The sequence below is a fragment of the Candoia aspera genome, chromosome 3 (genome assembly GCF_035149785.1).
Source record: "Candoia aspera isolate rCanAsp1 chromosome 3, rCanAsp1.hap2, whole genome shotgun sequence".
In the NCBI taxonomy this organism is placed as follows: Eukaryota; Metazoa; Chordata; class Lepidosauria; order Squamata; family Boidae; genus Candoia; species Candoia aspera.
This window is the reverse complement of record NC_086155.1, coordinates 92,290,675-92,310,996: the sequence shown is the minus strand read 5'-3', so window position 1 is coordinate 92,310,996 and position 20,322 is coordinate 92,290,675. Positions and strand designations below refer to the sequence as shown.

At 36.5% G+C, this 20,322-nt stretch overlaps 1 protein-coding gene across 1 annotated transcript in view; it reads left to right on the top strand.

Annotated features, from left to right (window-relative positions):
* Nucleotides 1–20,322, top strand: part of VAV3 (vav guanine nucleotide exchange factor 3) — a 197,995-nt gene that overhangs the window by 115,024 nt on the left and 62,649 nt on the right. The window contains exons 16-18 of the mRNA XM_063298356.1: nt 6,192–6,293; nt 8,882–8,982; nt 17,990–18,012. Of these exons, the coding sequence (XP_063154426.1) occupies nt 6,192–6,293; nt 8,882–8,982; nt 17,990–18,012 (226 nt within the window). The remainder of the gene's footprint in view (nt 1–6,191; nt 6,294–8,881; nt 8,983–17,989; nt 18,013–20,322) is intronic.

Below are 20,322 nucleotides of genomic sequence, written 5' to 3'. Positions count from 1 at the left end.
CATGGCTGTTTAATGTATTTATGAGTAAATGTATAAGGGCTGCTTATATTGATGCTAGACGTGTGTAGGTTGGGGATGTGAATGCACATGTACTTCTGTTTGCAGATGATTATATGTTTCTGGCTGAGAAATGGAATGATTTTCAGCAAATGTCATATTGATTGTATGATACAACAAGGAGTATGGAACTGGAAATTAATGTATAAAGATATTTTTTTTTCCTTTTCTTTTTCTTATCTACTGCAATTAATTTGTTTGACTTAGTATTTCTTAATCTTTAGTCCTAAAGTAACACATACAAACCATCCCATGTACAAGGTGGCATAGAGCAGTGTATCATTTTCAGGAATGACAGTATTTACTTGTATGGTAAGCCTTCTTCATATGGAGAGTAACATGTCAGGGGGCTTTCATTCTGGGATGCTATGTTTTCATAGACAATTTTGGTGTTGTTTTAGATAAAGGAACATTTAATATGTGTTGCAGGAGAGGTTGTGTCAATCTGATCTAATTTATCTATAGCTTTACATCCCATGTGAAATTATTGGGTATCAGTGACACAGCTTACAGAAAATGCAGAACTATACAGTCTTAAGTTACCAAGTAATAAAAATGTATTTCTAATTAACTGTTGCCAGTTCTCTTATTCTGTAATTGCTTCTTGGAATATAAATGAGCTTGTATTCCAAGGAAAAACTTAAATTATATTTCGTAAAAACTTAAATTATATTTCGTAAGCCAACATGCTTAAATATTAAGTATGTTGGCTTACAAAATATAAACATAATGCTATAATTTCAATTGTTTATGAAAAGGGAAAAACTATTGAAATAATGAATTTCCTTCTCCATAGGAAATACTATTTGAATATATTTATGATTTGCCGCATCTTGCCCTTGTGTTACATATCACATTATTTCAGTCTTATCAGAAGTGACATACAATTTTACTGTATAAACCTCTCTGACACAGTGCATAATGTCTGGTCAAGTATTTAAATGAGGAAAAGAGATTTGAAAGCCATGATTAGTGCCACATTGGAAAACAAGAATGGTACATTTTGTTATCCTCTTGGCATTAATGCTTTTTCTTCTGATGTATTTAGAGTCCATCTCTGGTGTTGGCAGAATAGCAATGGTAAAATGTGGTAGTACCAGTACTAGCTACAGGAGATTTCTGAAAATATCAGGCCTCTAGAGGAGTGTTTCTTAAACTTTTTGCTTGCAGGACTCCTTCCCATTTTTAAAAATTAGGCTGCTTTTTTTTGTAGTTTATATTTATCAATATTTACTGTATTAAAGTTGAAATTGATGCATTCATAAAATATTTATTAAATCATGTAAAAATAACAATATTAAACCCATTAGTTATTAACATAAATATTTTTCATGAAAAACTCTATTTATTTAACAAAAAATGAGAAGAATGGTATTTTTAAAATTTTTTGCAAATGTCTTTAATATCTGGCAAATAATTTTGGTTTTGTGGACCTCTGACAGGGTCTTGGGGGACACCCAGAGGTCCTCGGACCACACTGTAAGAAACGCTTCTGTAGAGGAAGACATTATATGGAAATCAGCCTGGCCAATAAGGATTCCTTTTAAGAACTATAGATTACTAGAATATGGTCAGGCTAACATTCCATATTAATCCAAAAGGGAAGCACTCTTTAAGATGATACCTTCCCCTCGCACCTTGAAGAAGAGAGGTGAAAGATAATAAACATTATCATCGCAACCTTAACTTCTCATGTGATTCAGGATCAAATCCTACTGCTTACCTATTAATAACTTAATATGCCTAGCAGCTGCCAAAGCAGGAAATGAAAATCCTGCTTTCCTATACCTAAACCCTAACACCTGCCAACATTTCCAAGCTGTTACACATTTGCTTTCCAAATGGGCTCAGGGGATAAAGTAATCATAATAAATCTCATTTCCCCAAAATATACTTGTTAAGATAAAAGATCAATGATATACAGGTAGGCCTCACTTACCAAACACAGTTGGGACCAGCAACTCCATCATAAAGTGAAATGTCATGTGACCGTGACCGACTTATGACATCAGTTTGTCAGTTCTGGCTGCGGTTGTTAAGCGAATCACCCGTGGTTGTTAAGTGCAGAGTCACATGACCATGATGTACAGTTTGCTGCCAGCTTCCCCATTGACTTTGCTTGTCAGAAGCTGGCTGTGAAAGTTGCAAATGGCGATCATGTGACCATGGGACACTGACTGTTGTAAATGCATGTCAGTTGCCAAGTGCCTGAATCATGATCAATGGCCGCAACTCTGAGGACTGATCATAAATCTCCTTTTTCAGTGCTATCATAACATTGAACAGTCGCTGAACAAGCGGTTGGTAAGGAGGACTATCTGTAGTTAAAAATCTGGTAGGCTAAAGCTGCCATCCTCATAAAGTAACTGCAATTTGGCTGAATATATTCATGGCAAAAGCCCCAAGACAATTCCCACACAAATGGCTAGCAGTTCATCTTGGAGACTAGGGGAAGGTGTGAGGATGGGTCCTGAAACTAAGAGGCTGCTCTTGTTTCTGCCTTGCCTTTATTTTGGCACTTCTCTTCAACTTGCTGCTGAGTGATGGTTAATTGGAAACAAAAAGGACAGGATAAAAATAAGAAATTAAATATTGATCTAGGGCAGTGTTTCTGAAACTTGGCAAGTTGAAGATGGGTGAACTTCAACTCTCAGAATTCCCCAGCCAGCCGTGGAGCTGAAGTCCACCCATCTTCAACTTGCCAAGGTTGAGAAACAGTGATCTAGGGAGTGGAGCTGTGCTGATTATAGATTATTTCTAACAGTCCTAGCCAGTAGTTATTTGGGATTGAGGTCAGTGGAAGAGTGTTGATTAAATTGGATGAACTGGTAGGCATTCTTGTCATTTTCTTGAGAGTTTTCAGCTGCAGATGGGTGGAAGTGGAAGCATTTGGAATAAATATCTGCCTTTTACGAAGCTCTATTATTAAGCAAGGGCTGTGCATTCAAGTTGGTTGGTAGGCAGTATTCAAAAGTGAAATAGCTTAAGTGCCTGACATGCCTTTACTGAGGGATAAACTTGTTGGAAAGTTACTAATTTCCAGTTTAGTGTGCACCCAGCACACTCCAGTCAGTCCTTTATCCTGATCATAGCAAACAGACATGCTACTCAGTTTAATTAGCAAAAATACAGCCTTTTTTTTTTGGTAAACATCAGTGAACATTAAAAAAAAGTCAACTGACAAAACAAGACAAAAAGTAGGGAAAAGTAGAGGGAGAGAGGGAGAGAGAGATGGACAGCAGGCGAGAGATAAAAGGGCAGCAGACTTAATAGTGATAATCTACATTATAACAATCAATTAAAAGATGCAGAACTTTCCAGAGTCACTAGCAACAATACTGTGGGCAGTTAGCATGGACAGTTCCAAAGGGAGTGGCCTTTGGTTGTTCCAGCCTCAACCCTTTTATGTACATACAGGTAGTCAATAAAGGTTTGATTGACATACAGGTAGTCCTCATTTAACAACCATTGGTTTAGCCACAGTTTGGAGTTACGATGCTGCTAAAACCCTGACTTATGACTGGTACTTGTACTTACAACTGTCACAGCGTCCCTGTGGTCACGTGACCACAATTTGGGGGCTTGGCAACTGGTTTGCATTTACAACTGTCGCAGCATCTTGTGGTCACATGATCCTCGTTTTCGACCTTCCCAGCCAGCTTCCGGCAAGCAAAATCAGTGGGGAACCACATGAGTTGCTTAATGACCACATGACTCACTTAACAATCATGTGATTCACATAACAACTGCAATGATTCAGTTAATGACCACTGCAAAAATGGTCATAAAATTGGGATGGATTCACTTAATGACTGCATCGCTTAGCGGATGAATTTCAGACTGACTGAAATTCTAGTCTCAAATTGTGGTTGTTAAGCAAGGACTACCTGTAACAGCAGTAGAATAGAGATGGAAGTAATACACAAGATGGTCTATTCTTTGTTCTGCATCATGAAAGAAAGTATTTGGTGACTGCTGCTGATTTATACAACAGAACTATTGCAGATTATCAGCCCACTATGCTATCTGTAATCTATTATGCCATTGTCATATCATTATATCTAAAATCTGATGCTTTTCAAATGTGGTCAAAAGAATAGATAGAGGCATGAAATAATAAACATAAAATCATCCTGCCTTTCTAAATATCATAACAGAGTAAAATGCAGAGCATATATGTAAGAGCTAGAGATAAAATTAGTTTCATACAACTCACCAGCTTTGCACTTTCTTAATATTTCTGTTCACTTATTAATGTGAAAAGGCAAAACAGAAAACTATAAATGTTCCACGTTGTGACATCAACTACATTTTACTGTGACTAGAAATCAATGTTGGCATTATAAAAATTGCACATGTAGGTCACACACATAAGGATAATGTTTTCCATTAGCAACCAATGTGTTCATTTTAAATTGCTTATTTGGACAGGTCTGTTCACAGATGACAATTTGAGCAAATATAGCCTTTGCTGGAAAATCCATACAGCAGCAAATGATATAACTGATAGAATTCTGCTCTGCATTACTGTCATGGTCCCCCTTGTTAACCAATAAACATTTGAAATGCAGTCTTGGATTTCTCTAGTTAGAGAGAACAAGGGGCATTAAAAATAGGCACAGACCAGGTAGGTCTCTGATAACATGGGGCACTTTAGAGAGTTATATAAACGACTAAACTATTTAGGTGTATTACAGAACTCAATACGGAGATCACATTATGGAAAACAATATAAACCAGACAATTGCGGTCATAACTTTTTCACATGTCTGAACATTTCCTTGCCATTGCACAATACTAGGTATGGTGGAACTTTGACTGTAGATATAGTTATTAATATTGTTTTTAAGATAAAAGAAACTTCCCTGAACTCCAGAAACGTTGTTAGTTCTTCCACGCATACTATGGGAAGTTGCTTTCTCTCCCTTTTAAAAGTCTCCATTACTGTACAATCTGTTTCCTTTGCTAATTGAGCTAATCATTACTAGTGACGGTAAATCCTGTAATTTATTGGCTGAGCTGGTCTGAAGTTGAAGCATTTATAATAAATGGCTTTGTCAGAGAAAAAAACCCAGTATTTAGGGCAACTTTTGTGAGAACAGAGAAAGTGATCACTTTCATCTGGATTAAAACTCATGTTTAACCTTAGATGCAGCAGTATATTTGTGGCATAGCCTATGGACTTGAAGGAGATACGGAAGATCCTAGTGAAGACTGTTGAATATGAGCAGTGTACTAAGGCACAGGAATCTGAGAAAAGAGTAGGTGAAGGATCAGGAAAATTGTAGTGAAAATAGATCATTTAGTGCCCTCTAGATATTTTGGGCTGCAGTTCTCACATTACTTGCCATTGGCCATGATTCTTGGTAGGGACTGAAGTCCAAAACATCTGAAAGGCTGCTTTGGAGAACTCCCACAGTGCTCTAAGGTCAGAAAAGACAGTTTGCCCTGGCTCTGCATTCCGTGTTAAGAGCAGTTCTGATTCAGATTTTTTTAGGACTCATATGCTCTCTAGATCTGCTCTGGCCCAGGTATGAAAGAGACTACTGTGTTCTATTTTTTTTTTTTTTGGATAAATGAAGAACTTTACACTGTTGTACAATGCTGGCCGTGGGATTGACCCAATTATTATCTTGTGTCTCTGATTTCTAAGATAAAGCAGGATTGGGGTAAATCCTCCCATACAGTCACAGTACAGAAGAGGCTTTTTTTTTTTAAGTTTTGACAAGAAATGCCAAGATTGATGAAGAATGTTCAGATGGCAAGAAAAGATAATGCAGTTTCCAAATACAGAGTTTCAGGCTATTCCACTCTGCCCCTGTCATTTCTACAGTTATTCTGGCAACACAGTGAACTGGATCCTGACAGGGAATCAAGGACCAAGAGTGGGTTTTCATTTCCTCCTATTGGCTTGAGCTAAATTACATTATATAATGCATCAGTGGAGCAGAGCATAGAGGGCTTTCCTTCCGCAGGGGAGAAGTGAGATCTCAGACCTGAGCCTTCAGCTAAATATACCCAGCAACTTGTTAAAATGGATATTTAAATATTATCTGCAATTGTTATATGCTTGAAAGTGGAATAATTGTTCCACTAATATTTATGAATATTAAAGAATCTTATTTTTATTTTAGGTCCAACATAAGGCCACACTATGCAGAAACAAGTACTCATGACTTTAAAATGTATACCTTCTCTCGGGTAACATCCTGCAAAGTTTGTCAGATGCTTCTGAGGTAAGTGTCAAAGGGCTGAAGCCTAAAAGTTATATTACACTTGGGAAAAACAGTGACATTTAATCAAGTCATCAAATTATCTGATGGATTCTACCTCTCTCTCTTTTAAAGCTGGCAAAACTTAAATCCAGAAGTAGTTGCATAATTCAGCATTGGCATGAACCCAAGTAGTTGGTTCAAATAGTAAACGTGGCATTTCCCTTCCTCTGAGTATTACTGGTGTGCAAAATCAGTGACCTGAAATGAGCATTTGCAGTGAGGAAGAGGCAGGAGGGATGCTTAGCCTCCTTCATTTTTCTGATATAACCAAAAAATATGTTTTAAAATTATATTGACCACCTCCAAAAATGAAGATTTTCAGAAGAAGATTAAACCCACTTTCCAACTGCTACCCTGAAAATACTCTTTCTTCAGGTTACTTGAAGCACCATTGGGTGGCAAACATGAGATTTATTATTTCTGCAAAGTATGTACAGTTACACCTAAGATAAATCACTTTGTGCTTGTGATGACTTTTGGAAGAGATGGGATATACAAAAAATTTTGGAGTCCCTGCTATGTTAATTAAAATGTGTAATTAATGAATTCCTTAGTAATTTGAAAGAATTGGCAACATTCAGTATGGTAGCTAGAATTTCAAAATTTGGAAACAAAATATGGAGTAGTTAGTATCAACATCATTTTTTGTTAAAACAAATAGACAAAGTACTGACGGTGGATGTAAAATTGGTACATGGTGTGATAAAGTTTGTTGTTTGAAAGTGTTGATGCTGGAGTTTAGTTTTGAGCTTATATATCAGCATTTCTCAGCCTTTTGACCCTGGAAGAAATCTTGAAATATTTTTCAGACCTCGGGGAACCCCTGCATATTTAGTAATGAAATGAAATTATAATCATGTCTGAAATTTTCTTTTGCTAATTTTTGGTTCCTAGAATTCTGCTTTTCTCATTACTTCAGTTTTCAATTAAGTTAGCATTCTGATGGCATGCTCATTGAATGAGCCATAATCTTCATTTGCAGTGTTGTTTTCCTCCCAAGTCATCCAAATATGTTCTTCTTTTATGGATTCCACTATGGGCAGAAAATAGGTATTATCCTGTGAAAGAGACACAATTAGAAGATTAAGCATCCATGAAAATATTTTTGTCACTTAAAGATACTAGATATTATTAAATTAATTTATTATAAAAACAACAACATTGAGTCTTGGTCCTTGAAATAAAACCATTGAGATATTCTTCACAGAATAAGAAGTGGGACACTCTAAAAATCCTGAAGAAACTTTTATTGAAGGTTTATTGAACCATTTATTTTTCCTTCATTGTCCCTGAAAGATTAACTATGTTTTTAAAAATGTATTTATATTGGAATATGTTCTCAGGTACTGAAGATAATTAATGAATTGTGGTGATTTTGTGCTTTTTTTGTGGAAGCAAAATAATAATAGATCTATCTAACACTTTACTAAAATATTTTGTTAAGAGTAATTGCTTCTAGTAGCACGTGTATTGCTTTCTATGTTCATTTCTTTTAAACCCATAAATGCTGCTTTCCAAATTGACCTTTCAAAAATAATTATTTTCCACTAAGGCCATTGCAAGCCAAGGAGAAAAAAGGGAAATTATGATACAAATGCTACAGGTTATTATTAGTATACTACAGGCTTTACATGAGTCCAAAAATATTCCACTAGTTGAATATTGTTTATTTTTTAAAAAAAAATAATATGGTACTGATTTTAAAAAAATACCCAGCATTAAGTTACCTTCATTCTTCCTTGAGAGAAATATGACTTTACAAATCTGAGATTGTGCAGGATAGCTATACTATAAGAAAGCAGTCTAAATAAAATATTAAAATATTTAGTGGGAGTTATTAAGGATGATTCCATTTGATAGGAAAAATAGTAAGTATTTCACTTGTCCAATGTAAAAATCCTATATTTTCCTGTAAAACATATCCTGTAAAATATAAAATCCTATAAAAATGATATCTAGAGTATATACATGACCCCGTAGTTTTTAAAGCATGAAATATCATACAGTACCATGAACATACATATTATATACAATTGTGTTATACTATAATATGTGAAGACACCATGAGCTCTGAATGTATAGTAGCAATAAACTTCATGGAGCTACAGGCCACATGAGCAACCTCTGCATAGTCATCACATTTCAGTTGTTTTGATCGTCTGCATACCTCTTTTTTGATATTAAAAGTAACAGACATCATCACTTTTGAGACTGCCTCTCCCAACATCACAGTGCTTTGTCTCAATATACAGTCCAGGATTTGATCAACACTAAAACCAGATATACTGAGGGGAAAAAAAGGGTTTTGGAATGATCAGACTAGTGTGGATTGTTCAGCTTCCAAAAATGTGGGTGTTTAAATAACTACTGTCCATTAGATTTGGAAAAAAAACATTGCTGGTTATTGGTATTTGAGGATTTATTATAAGCATCTAGAACTATATGTGAATGCATTCTTGTCAGACATGTTGAACTGTTTAATATTTTAATGTTGGTTACATTACACCAAAAGTCTGCTAATTTCCATACTACCTAACTTTGTATTTCAGGGGAACATTTTATCAAGGCTATTTATGTTCGAAGTGTGGGGCTGGAGTCCACAAAGAATGTTTGGGAAGACTAGACAATTGCAGCAGAGTTAATTTGGTTGGTAAGTCATCTGCATTGTTTGGGATTCCATTTTAATTAGGTCATAAAACTTGCCAGATTTAATTAAGACTTAATTTTCCTTAAGTTGTGTTCATTGTATTTTTGTGGTGGTACATTTATAAACATAGCTATAATTGCTTTTTTTAGAATCATAGTAACTTTCTTCAATTTACTGTGAGGCAAAGCAGCTATTAGAGCCACTGGAATACTGTGTGGAACTCCCAAGAATCATATAATTAGGTCTAGGTATTTGATAGAACTTCCTTTTCTTCTCAAATGACAGCTCCTCATTTCTGATCTCCCATATAGCTGGTGCTATAAAGCACTAGCACTGAAGAGATTTTTTTGAGGGGGGGATCACTGTTGAGAGTGATCCCTGTGAGCATTCAGAAGTTCACTTAGTGGAATTTGTCTGTTGGATAAGGCAACCGGTAGTTATAAATTATGATCATCATACTGTCATCTACTTCCAAAGGCAGTTGATGGTCATTTCTAGGTGTGAGAGTGGAAGAGGAGAGGGCAATGATATCCCTCATGCTTTATTTAGCCTTCTCAAAAGCATCTGTTTGACCCCTAAAGGAACGTAGCTGTCCTAACAGCCAGGAAACACACTGAGACAAGGAACTGGTCTCTAATATTTATTGCTAGTACTTAACAGGAATCCTAACAAACTGAGGAAGCATGGGAAAACCCAGACATATAAACCCCAAGGGTTAAGGCGGTCCCGATCTGTGTCTCTTTGAATGGCTGACCAATTCCTCAGTGCTACGCATGCGCTTGACAGTCTGGATGGGAGCCCCCTGCTCGCCATCCTTACTCATGACAGTAGCTACTGGTTTAGATAGGCCTTTAGTCAGGTTCACAACATTATGTGGAGAGCATTTGGAATTTTGAGCATGCTTTTATTTTTTAGCCAGGTCATTGAAGCCAAATGTGACAACTTAGGTTTTTCACAAGGAACTTCCAGCAGGTATACAGAATGATAAATCAACCTGCCTGTGTTCATAATTTGATCATTTAAATAGGACAGTTTTCTAATTTTAGAAAATCAGGTCAGAAGTTTTAAATAAATTGGGGAAGAACATCCTGCATCTTTGATGTTGTAATATGATAATTTATTCATTAATCCATGAAGTTGTCTGCATGTGATCTTTGCCTCCAGCAATTGAATAGAAATTGTTTAATTATTACATCCATGATAGGACTTGAGAGAAAATCTGCAAACTTTCGTGACCATTTGTTGAGGGAAGTCACAATGCTTATGTTTTAATTGGCATATGAAAGAGAAATGTCATATGGGGTACGAAAGGCTATGTATTAGTGTGCAAAACCTTTCCCAGAATGACAGGTTTTACACATATCTGCTGTCGGCATAATTATTTGAGGAATGGGAGCTATGCCATGCTTCTATAGCTAATCATCCTGTTTGCTAGTTAGATATTACTAGTTAAGAGTGCTGATTTTCCTTATTTTCCAGACTTGTATACTATCTTGCAGATGATTCAGCAAGCATCCAGATATTTGCATTTCATTATTTTAAGATAATCAGTTAATACTCATAATATATCTCAGGGATAATAAAATGCTACAGCCATCAAAACAGGAATTCTGGTGATGAGAACGAGCCCCCTTATTCCCAGCACCACCTTTCCCCAAACAGGGTGCTCTCTCTAGATGTGTTGAGTTGAGGACCCAGAGTTTGCCAGCCAGCATGGCCATTGCTGAGAATTCTGGGAGTTGAAGTCCACACATCTGGAGGATGCTAGGGTAAGCTGTCCTGCCATCATGGTAACTGATATGAGAGGAAGCTGCAGGCTTGCTGTTGCTTATGTTTCACTGCCAAGTCTTTAGATGGTGAAAAAGTCTCCTAGATGACAGTCAGCCTAAAGGACTAATAGAGTTCTGTTTTGACTGACTGCTTATTGGTCCCTGTTCCCTGTCCTGAAGTAAGTAACTTGGCCTCCTAACAGTGATTATTATTTTATAAATATAAATGACAGAATTGCCTGCGAAGGGGAAGTTAAAAAAAACAACCTTAATTATCACTGTTTAATCACACCCATGTTTTGTTTTAGCAAGATAGATTTGGTTTCCTTCCAGAAAAGCATTTATATAAATACAGAAGTCAGCAGGTCTGAAGACTGTATAGGGTGTGACTGTGAATATATTTTTTTTTAGTTAATGGAATGAAAGTGAATGGTAACACCTGGACACCTGCACTGAGCATAGGTTAGACCTGATTGCCTAAATTCTACCTTGTTAAAATTTAATCTTGCAAAGTCCTTACTATATTATATCAATAGTAAACTGCACTTAATTTAATTGGTAAAGGAATAGTAATTATGCTAAAAAAAGTAGGAACTAGTGGGCCCAATAGAAAATGTTACACCAATCCCTTTGCCTTGTTTTCAAAAGACATTTAATAAAACATTCAGCCTTTTTGATTGTTAGGGTATACTTTTACATTATGCAAAGGCAAATCTGATTTTTTCCAGCAGACAGATGTAGCTTCTCATAATTTCCTATGAGTGTGCACATATAGTGCACAAATTTTCTGCATTGATATTTTACATATTTAGGTGTATTATTAAAGCAGGAGTCAGCAGCTTTTTCAGATGGAAAAATATACAAAAATACAATTTGAAAAATGCTACGGATATCAAACAAAGAAAAATTAAACTAAAAGGGACATACCCAATACACCATTTCCTTTTAGGGTAAACAGCATTATGCAAAGTGCAAAGGCGAAATAAGGAGGTGGTAAGCAAAAGAAATTCAAGGCATGAGATAAGAAAAATAAAGAAAAGGCAATTTAGCTAAAACTAATTTACATAGCACACTTTTTTATCCTGGCAAATCATCTTTGTTTCCACCATTTCCATATACCAATTCTGTCATGCGCTGCCTACCGCTGAGTGAAACACAGACACTGTTTCAGGAAAAGCAGGTTCAGGTTTATTTCAGCGTAGTGCTGGACGAGAAAAAAGCTGAGAGTGAAGGGAGCGCGCCGGTGCGGGGTTTAAATACCCCGCGCCGGTCAGCGCCCCCTCACTTTGGGTTGCGTCATCCCCCCTTAGTCCTGCATGCTTTCGTGCCGGTAGGTGAAGGGTTGCGGGGCCCCTGCTGGTGCCCCGGGATTGCCCATAATCTGTTTCTTCCTTTGGCCGGTGATTGCTGTCAGCTGGGCGATCTCTGTTGCACTTTGCTGACAGCTTCAGGTGTGCCTCGTGATCCGCCCTGTCTTTGTCTTTCCTTCTTCCTCTTTTGTGTCCTGATGGCTGAATCATCCGGCCGGGGTCTGTGCCTGTTGTTGTGCGTGCTTTGCTTATCTTAAGTCCCTTCCTCTGCTTCCTAGGTATTGTCATGTGTGCCGTTGTGCTGATGTCTTCAGCTCAACGGCACTCATGACATACTGCCCCCCGTCTGAATAGTGCCCCCCCCGGCCTTCCGGTTTTCTCCGGGAGAGCTGTCAATTTTTTTTTTTTTTTAAATTTCCCGCCGGAGTGTTTTCGCCCCTCCCTCTGTTCTGCCCTCTACCTCGTGTTCTTCTCGCCGTCTGTTCCTCCCGCGGCTCGTTGGTGTCCGGTGGGGCTTGGCGAGGCTGAGTTTATGACTCTCAGCTTTATGTCATGCGCTGCCTACCGCTGAGTGAAACACAGACACTGTTTCAGGAAGAGCAGGTTCAGGTTTATTTCAGCGTAGTGCTGGACGAGGAAAAAGCTGAGAGTGAAGGGAGCGCGCCGGTGCGGGGTTTAAATACCCCGCGCCGGTCAGCGCCCCCTCACTTTGGGTTGCGTCATCCCCCCTTAGTCCTGCATGCTTTCGTGCCGGTAGGTGAAGGGTTGCGGGGCCCCTGCTGGTGCCCCGGGATTGCCCATAATCTGTTTCTTCCTTTGGCCGGTGATTGCTGTCAGCTGGGCGATCTCTGTTTTGCTTTGCTGACAGCTTCAGGTGTGCCTCGTGATCCGCCCTGTCTTTGTCTTTCCTTCTTCCTCTTTTGTGTCCTGATGGCTGAATCATCCGGCCAGGGTCTGTGCCTGTTGTTGTGCGTGCTTTGCTTATCTTAAGTCCCTTCCTCTGCTTCCTAGGTATTGTCATGTGTGCCGTTGTGCTGATGTCTTCAGCTCAACGGCACTCATGACAAATTCAGTGTCTTCTGTTCTTTAAATGGTCTATTTTTCAGGATCTCAACAGCTCCATTTGACCATAACTTTCTCAGTCTTCATGTATTTCATCCTAACTCCTTCTCCCTGTAAGACCAAACCAAGATACTCAATACCTCATACTCAGCACACTCAACACCTCGTTCATTCAACACCTTTTCCTTCTTGTTCCTATCTTGTCTTGTTTTACCACATGGACTTTAGCTTATGCATTCAGCTTTTTTTATATTTCTCCCAATATACTCCAACTCCCACTTCTATATAACAAAAGGAGCAAAAGCATATAAAGCCACTTTCAGTTCTTTGACAAACATTCATTCCTTGTAAAAGACTACATACTCCCCACTATCAGCATTTGCATGACTTAAAATTTAACCCTCTATTTCCCTCTCTTTAGTAAACAAGATACACAAATTCATCTACCTGGTCTAGTTTTTCCACCCATTTAGGCATAACTTGTGCACTCCATTTGTATGATGCAGTGAGGGGTTAGGGTTAGGGTTAGGGTTGGTTGAAAATAAATGTACCAAGAGAATCATTTAAATTCTCAGCAGTGTGGGGAAAAAATGCTTAAAATTAAAATAAAAACATGCAAGGTATTAGCTATTTTTAATTTTTGATTTTTAATTAAAAAAAAATTGGTCGGTGTGCTCCATCTAGTGGTAGGCACTGCCTTACTAACTCTTTTTTCTTTTCTCTTTTTGTAATTTATATGCCAGCCACTTGTCTGGTTTGTTTGCAAACTCTTTTTTTTTTTTTGCTTTACACATTTCATTTTTAGTTCTATTTCTCTTACTGTTAACATAGATAACTGTCATTGTGAAAGCTTAATTTTTTGAATAATACTTATTTTATTTATTTATTTATTAAATTTCTTCACCGCCCATCTCGTGCAACGATGACCTTCTCTGGAAATTTCTTTATTTTCTCTTTATCTCATCCAAAATAGCTTGTTTTCTCTTGCCTGTTCTTTTTGCGTTTACTATTGTGTTGTATGAAATAACCTATGATAAAAGCTTTACTTGCATCCAAAATCATTCCTAAATCAGTACCTTTACCTACATTATTTTCAAAAAATCCTTTTAATTTATTTTACAATCTTCTACTATTGCTTCTTTCTGTAGCAACATTTTGTATAGTCTCCATCTAAAAGAACTAGATTTTCTTTTATAAACCAAACTCACAGGATTATGATCTGAAAAAGTCTTTGGTAATATGTCTACTTTAGAAACTTTAGTAGTCAAATTCTTTGAAATCCAAATCATGTCTATCCTTGAAAAGGATCTATGTCTTTCAGAAAAGTAGGTGTACTCTGTTGAATTGCCATTTTTCTGTCTGCCTATATCAACCAGCCCTAAATTGTCCATCAAATCAGAAAAGACTTTTGGTAATTTGCCTTGAGCGAATTTAGTATTTTTCTCAGAAGTTCTGTCCAGTTGTGGGGAGATCACTCCATTCCAATCCCCCATCAAACACCAATTTGCATAAGAGAGTCTCTCCATAAGTCCTTTATAGAACAGTACTTTAACCTCATTTGGTGCATAAATTCCCAGTATCGAAGTCTTAGTCCCATGCAAATTAACTTCCACCCCCACAAATCTGCCATGCTCACCAGTCAATTCAAGTTCTGGTTTTAGTTGCGGATTTATGTACAAAACAACTCCATTTTTTTTTGTTCTTGCTGAAATAAATTCTTCACCCAAATTTTTATAAATCAAATATTTTATGTCCTTTTTGTAATATTTTCTAATATATTTTTCATGTAGGCAAATTATATCTTGTTTTAATTTTTTCAAATAATGATTTTTTTTTCTCTTTTGAGGAGCATTTAAATTTTTCTAGAAATTCCCTTGCCATCTGGACAGAATTCAGTCAAAATGTTCTAGCGATCCTCTCCTCTTCTCTGCTATTCTGGCCACTTTTCTGGTGGTTGCCATTGTAACATTGAAATCCCAAAGTGAGAGTGTCTCAATTAAAAGAGAAAGAGTAAAAGGCAATCTTCCTCCCCCCAACTTTTTTTTTCTGTTTTGCTTTCTGTGCCCTTAATACTTCCATTTCAAATGGCACTCTGTAGTTATAGTCAACATCACAGTCTGGCTCATATTACCTTTATCTTTTGTTTTGTAAAATTCACTAATTGTCTGCACCCTTTAATAGAAACAAAAAACATTCCCATGAAGTTCTGGTTCAGTAATCTGTTTTAGTTCCAATTTGTTCAAACGTACTTTCACCAAAAAATAATTTTTAACTATCCTCTTTATCAGTTTTAAACTTTCTTACATCCACTCCTTGTTAAGCTTTTTGCCAAAAGTTTTTAAATCTTTGAAACATTTTTTCTTTTTCTTTTCCATTGTAATCAAGAAAGAATGTTGACTCACCAAGTGGAATTCTCTTATCCTGCCACTCAGAAAATCTCTTCTTAGCTGTAAATTAATTACATCTGAAAGTGTTTAAGAGATGAGGCTTGTGCGAACCTTGTGTCCATATAGGCTGCATTATGGCTGTGAGCTTGGTTGAAATCCCTTGACTCCTAGCCACTCAACTCACAAGCCAACTGCAAAAACCTCGGTTCCTGCAATCTACTCATGAGGAGCAGTTATCCGGAGTGCAAGTTGGCGATCTCATGATCTTTCCTTTATCTGGAAAGACTGTGCCAACCAGAAGTCACCATCTGGCTGCCAATCTCCACCTGCTCCTTCAGGGATGTCTAGTCTTCTGTAAGTCCTCACTGGAAGTCCTACTGCCTTGCTGACTCTTGACTTCAAGCATTTAAACTATTTGTGAAGTGGTCCCTAGCCAAACTGTATATGGCTGTTTCCTAACATATGTACAGCAGAGAACCGTGTTTCTGCTTACTGCATGTTACGTTATGTGAATATATTAAATGCTTTAGATGCACATATTTTGTTTCATTAACCTGTGATCTTAAGCAGATACTGCAGTGATTTTTGTCTCATGAAATTCTCTGATTATGATCTTCCCATAGACCTTAGACACATTTCTCCCACGTTAGTGGTGGGATCTACCAAGGAGATCTGTAGGTTCTTAAAACCATTTTGTAGAGTAGTCTATTTGGAGTTAGTTTTTCAGTTGTGCAAGTGCTGTTGGAGAGAAGAAATTCCTGGAGAACTGCCTGAAAATAAACAAACCTAGCATGTGCATTACAACATGTCTCTTGCCAAATTAGGAGAATCATATTTCATTTCATGAGAAGCTATTCAAATAAAATAGAGGGCAGGCCCACTCATGTCTTGAATTGTGTGTTACTTTGAGTACATATTAAAAATGCTCTAATTTGACGCTTGTTGCTCATAAGCCATTTTATGATGCATAAACAATTCAGCTCTTCCTGGTTTTTGCCTTTATTCTTCAGGTATATAGTATTGTTTTATACCTTCCTGTGAAGTGAACAGTCCTACAGTAGTATAATAGGGTCAGTGTTTTCTAAAAAGGGAGAGAGCTAGCTACCATTTCAAGATCTTAGAAGAGCTTGATTACTTTTATTTTTTAATATTAAATATGATTGTTTGAATTTTGATTTTGTAAGAAATAATTATAAATGTGAAGTTTAAAGTTTGCTTTGTGACTCCTCCCCCTTTTTAATACTGCAATTCAGAATATATCATGCAGAACACTGCCTGTGTTTTTCAAGCAAAAAAATCTGCAATGTTTTAATTATAGTAGCTTCCTTTTGATTATCTATTTATCCATATAGCTATCAACGGTGACTACTTCATACATGCATATCCATCACATGATTTCTTATCATTGATTTATTCACCATTTGATGGCTCAGAAATGAGTGTAGTGAACTGGTTCAGATTAAAAAAAAAGTGGCTGGGATATAAAAAGATTTTCTGGGTCAGAGTAATGATTGGGGGATCTCTGACAGTATTTTTGACTTAAATCCCCCTCCTTTGCCAAAACTAAATCAGGATTCCTTTAGAGGAGGACTATAATTTGATAAATGCAAAGTCATCTTCCCTTGAATGTTCCAAGCTAGTTCGGCTGTTCTTTGGATCTAGTCTGCTGTTTTTGAAGTTGAAAAGAAGAAATACGAAAATTCTGTTTGTAGGGTAAGTTTTGTAATGCCTCATTCATATATGCCAATCACTTCTTGAATCTACTGTGTATAAGTGACACTCATGCATGTGTGGGTCATTCCAAAGCCTTTTCATGTTTTGTTTAAGATAGAGTAGGATTTGGTATGTTTTTTCTTTCAGAGAAATGTGTACAAAACATATGCACGTTGTATAATGGAAAAGCTGCATACAAATCTTACGTCAGAATACCAAATCCATAATTAATATAATATAATATAATATAATATAATATAATATAATATAATATAATATAATATAATATAATATAATATAATATAATATAATATAATATAATATAATATATCATATACTATACAATAATACACTCCAGATATATTTTTCTTGGGAGGAGAAACAGCCATGCTTGATACTGAAGTCTGGACTCAAACAGCTCTACACATTTAAAACTGGAAAATTCTCACCTCCATAAGTTTCCGTAGACCTCAGAGTGCTTCAGAGATTTTAGGCCCTCTATTGGTTTAGAAAGCTATGTGTCACAGAGTTAAGCATAAACCCAGTGCTTTTTACAGCTGTTCAGTGCTGCCTGACTTGAGCCAATAAAAGTGAACACAGTTTGCAAAATAACTAGCTGAGCCTCAGGGTTGTTGGAGCATAAAACAGGTTATCAGCTAGCAAAACAAAGTAGTTCTGTGTACTCTCACTGTGTCCCTGAGCTAGGGATTACTCTTGTACAGTGTGAACGTTCTGCCACTGACCATGCCAATTTTTACATTTGTTCCAGAACATGGAACCCTGAAACATGAGGTAAGTGTGCCTTTTTTTTGAGAGAGAGAGATTTGATGTAGTATTTGCTATGGATGTGAGTAAAATGCCTCCTTTTTTGTATCTATTTTGTTAGCCCCGATGGAAGGTAGGTGTCTGTGTACGCAGGCTGTATGATTTTTGAAGGAACTTTGTGTTTGCACTGTTTGCATAATCTTAGATTAGAGAAACAAAAGGACACAATCTGCTGAAAATGAAGCATTTTAAGTCCTATTGATTGCGAGGAATTAAGTAATTAAATGCATAACTCTGTGGCTGAACTAAATGAATCTTGCATGTTCTTCATACTGGATCATGCTTTAACAAATATCATAGGATTTGCATAATTTTCTTCAAACTTTTCCAGTGCACCAGAGATTAACAGAAAATACGTAATAAAACTGAGCAGGAAAAAAATCTCTAAATTCACATGTAAGGGCTACTCTGTGATACATCAGGAGAGTTATGTGGTCTAAATTTCCAAGACATATTTATGTAGGAGATAATGAAGGAGTACAATCTTCTGCCATTCTCAATTGGTGTGCAGTAAAATGAGCAGCAAAATGCTATTTTATAAACCTGTCTTAGAAATACTTGGCAAATTTAAACATTTTGACTGAATGATTATGGTAATTGACATTTGTTCAATGATAAGTTAATCTCAGAACAATGGATCATTTCAGGGATTTATGAAAAGAACCTAGGGTGGTTATTGTTATAGTGTTGCGGGGAGGAACAATGTGTTAATTGTGTAGTTTCCTTTTGAACATAGCTCTGAAATGTAAGAATCTGAATTAATTGGTGAAATGAAAAGTTGGGCTAAATTACTTTACCATTCATTGTTTTGTATCTTGCTTTTATTAAGAACAACATGTATAATTTCTGGAGTGTACTTCATTCAGATGTTGAAAGAACTTTAGGTGAATTTGGAATGTTAAGTGTTGATTTCAAAATATGGATCTCCAACAAACAATGTTTGCCATAAATTCTTCAGTGAAGTGGCAGTTATTAAGAACTGACTGTTAACCTGAGAGCAAATTAAACTTGTTCATAGAACAATATTTTTTTTCCCTCATTGGGGGGAATTATTTGTATTTGCTTTGCATAATATTCTCTGTGAAGCCATATTATTCATCTTCAGAGGAAACCATTGATGGACAAGTTTAACATAGCTGAAATTGCACTAAGGATGAAGTTGCTGTAGAGGTAGCATATCCAGAATGACAATGATCAGAAATTGCAAAGCTTTGTGGAAATATCTGACTAATCATTAACCAATTATGAAGGCTAGGAAAGCCTGAATAAATTTGATACTAGAATATATAGCTTGTTCTCTACCCATGCAGTATTTCAATTGTGAAGTGAATTTCAGAATATGGTGATGTTACTGGGCCGAAATTGTTCCCTACTAATTCCTATTTAGAACTAATAGCTGCTTAGTAAACAGTCTCAGTCTAAGGTTAAGGGCATGAATATAAAATTACTCTGTATTTCTTGGGAAAATACATAATATCAATTAAAGAGTCATTGTTGGCAGGAAGAAATTGACTGCAATATATTTGCAGTATATGCTTGGACTTGCTTTCTTTATGACATTTCAGACATTCAGCTATGAAATTAAGGCTGTTCTGTTTTCTTTTTGTTGGAGAATCCCAGCACCCCATATACCTTTATGGAAATGCTCTGGATGGAGCCTTTTCTGCCATGCTCCAGGGTAGTACATGGTTAATTATGTTTTAGAAAAAGTTTTGTTCATTTTTTTAAAGCAGGTCTAGATTAGAATTGTCCTTATTTTCAACTGAGGTTTGTGGGCCATTTAAAAAAGTGAGTTAAAAAGTGAAGGTAATTGAAATATTGTTTATGCAGGGAGTACTCTGCCTAAGACAATGAATTGAATTGAGTGACAGCAGAGCCATGAAGTTCCTGAATGAATTTTTTATGTCCAGCCCTGCTTGGTTCACCAGAAAAAAAACAACCCTTAGTTTTAATTGAATTTTATTTATATTTATTCTTATAAATTATATTAAATACTAAAATTAATTACACTTCATATGAGTACCCAGTAGTAACGATTAGTTTCATTCAATACTTGGAGGTCTCTGGGAGCTGTGCAGCTCTGAGCTGAACGAAGACAGGGTTTCAAAAGATGTTTTAGAACACCTTTTTTCTTCCATCCAATCTTAATATGGAGATTATGACAGATTTTTATAATACTGTGTCTTTTCAGTAGCTTACCTTATATGCCATCCCTAATTTTGGCAGTCTTACAAATCTCTTAAAAAGTGAAGGAGAAATTACCTTTATTATAACTGT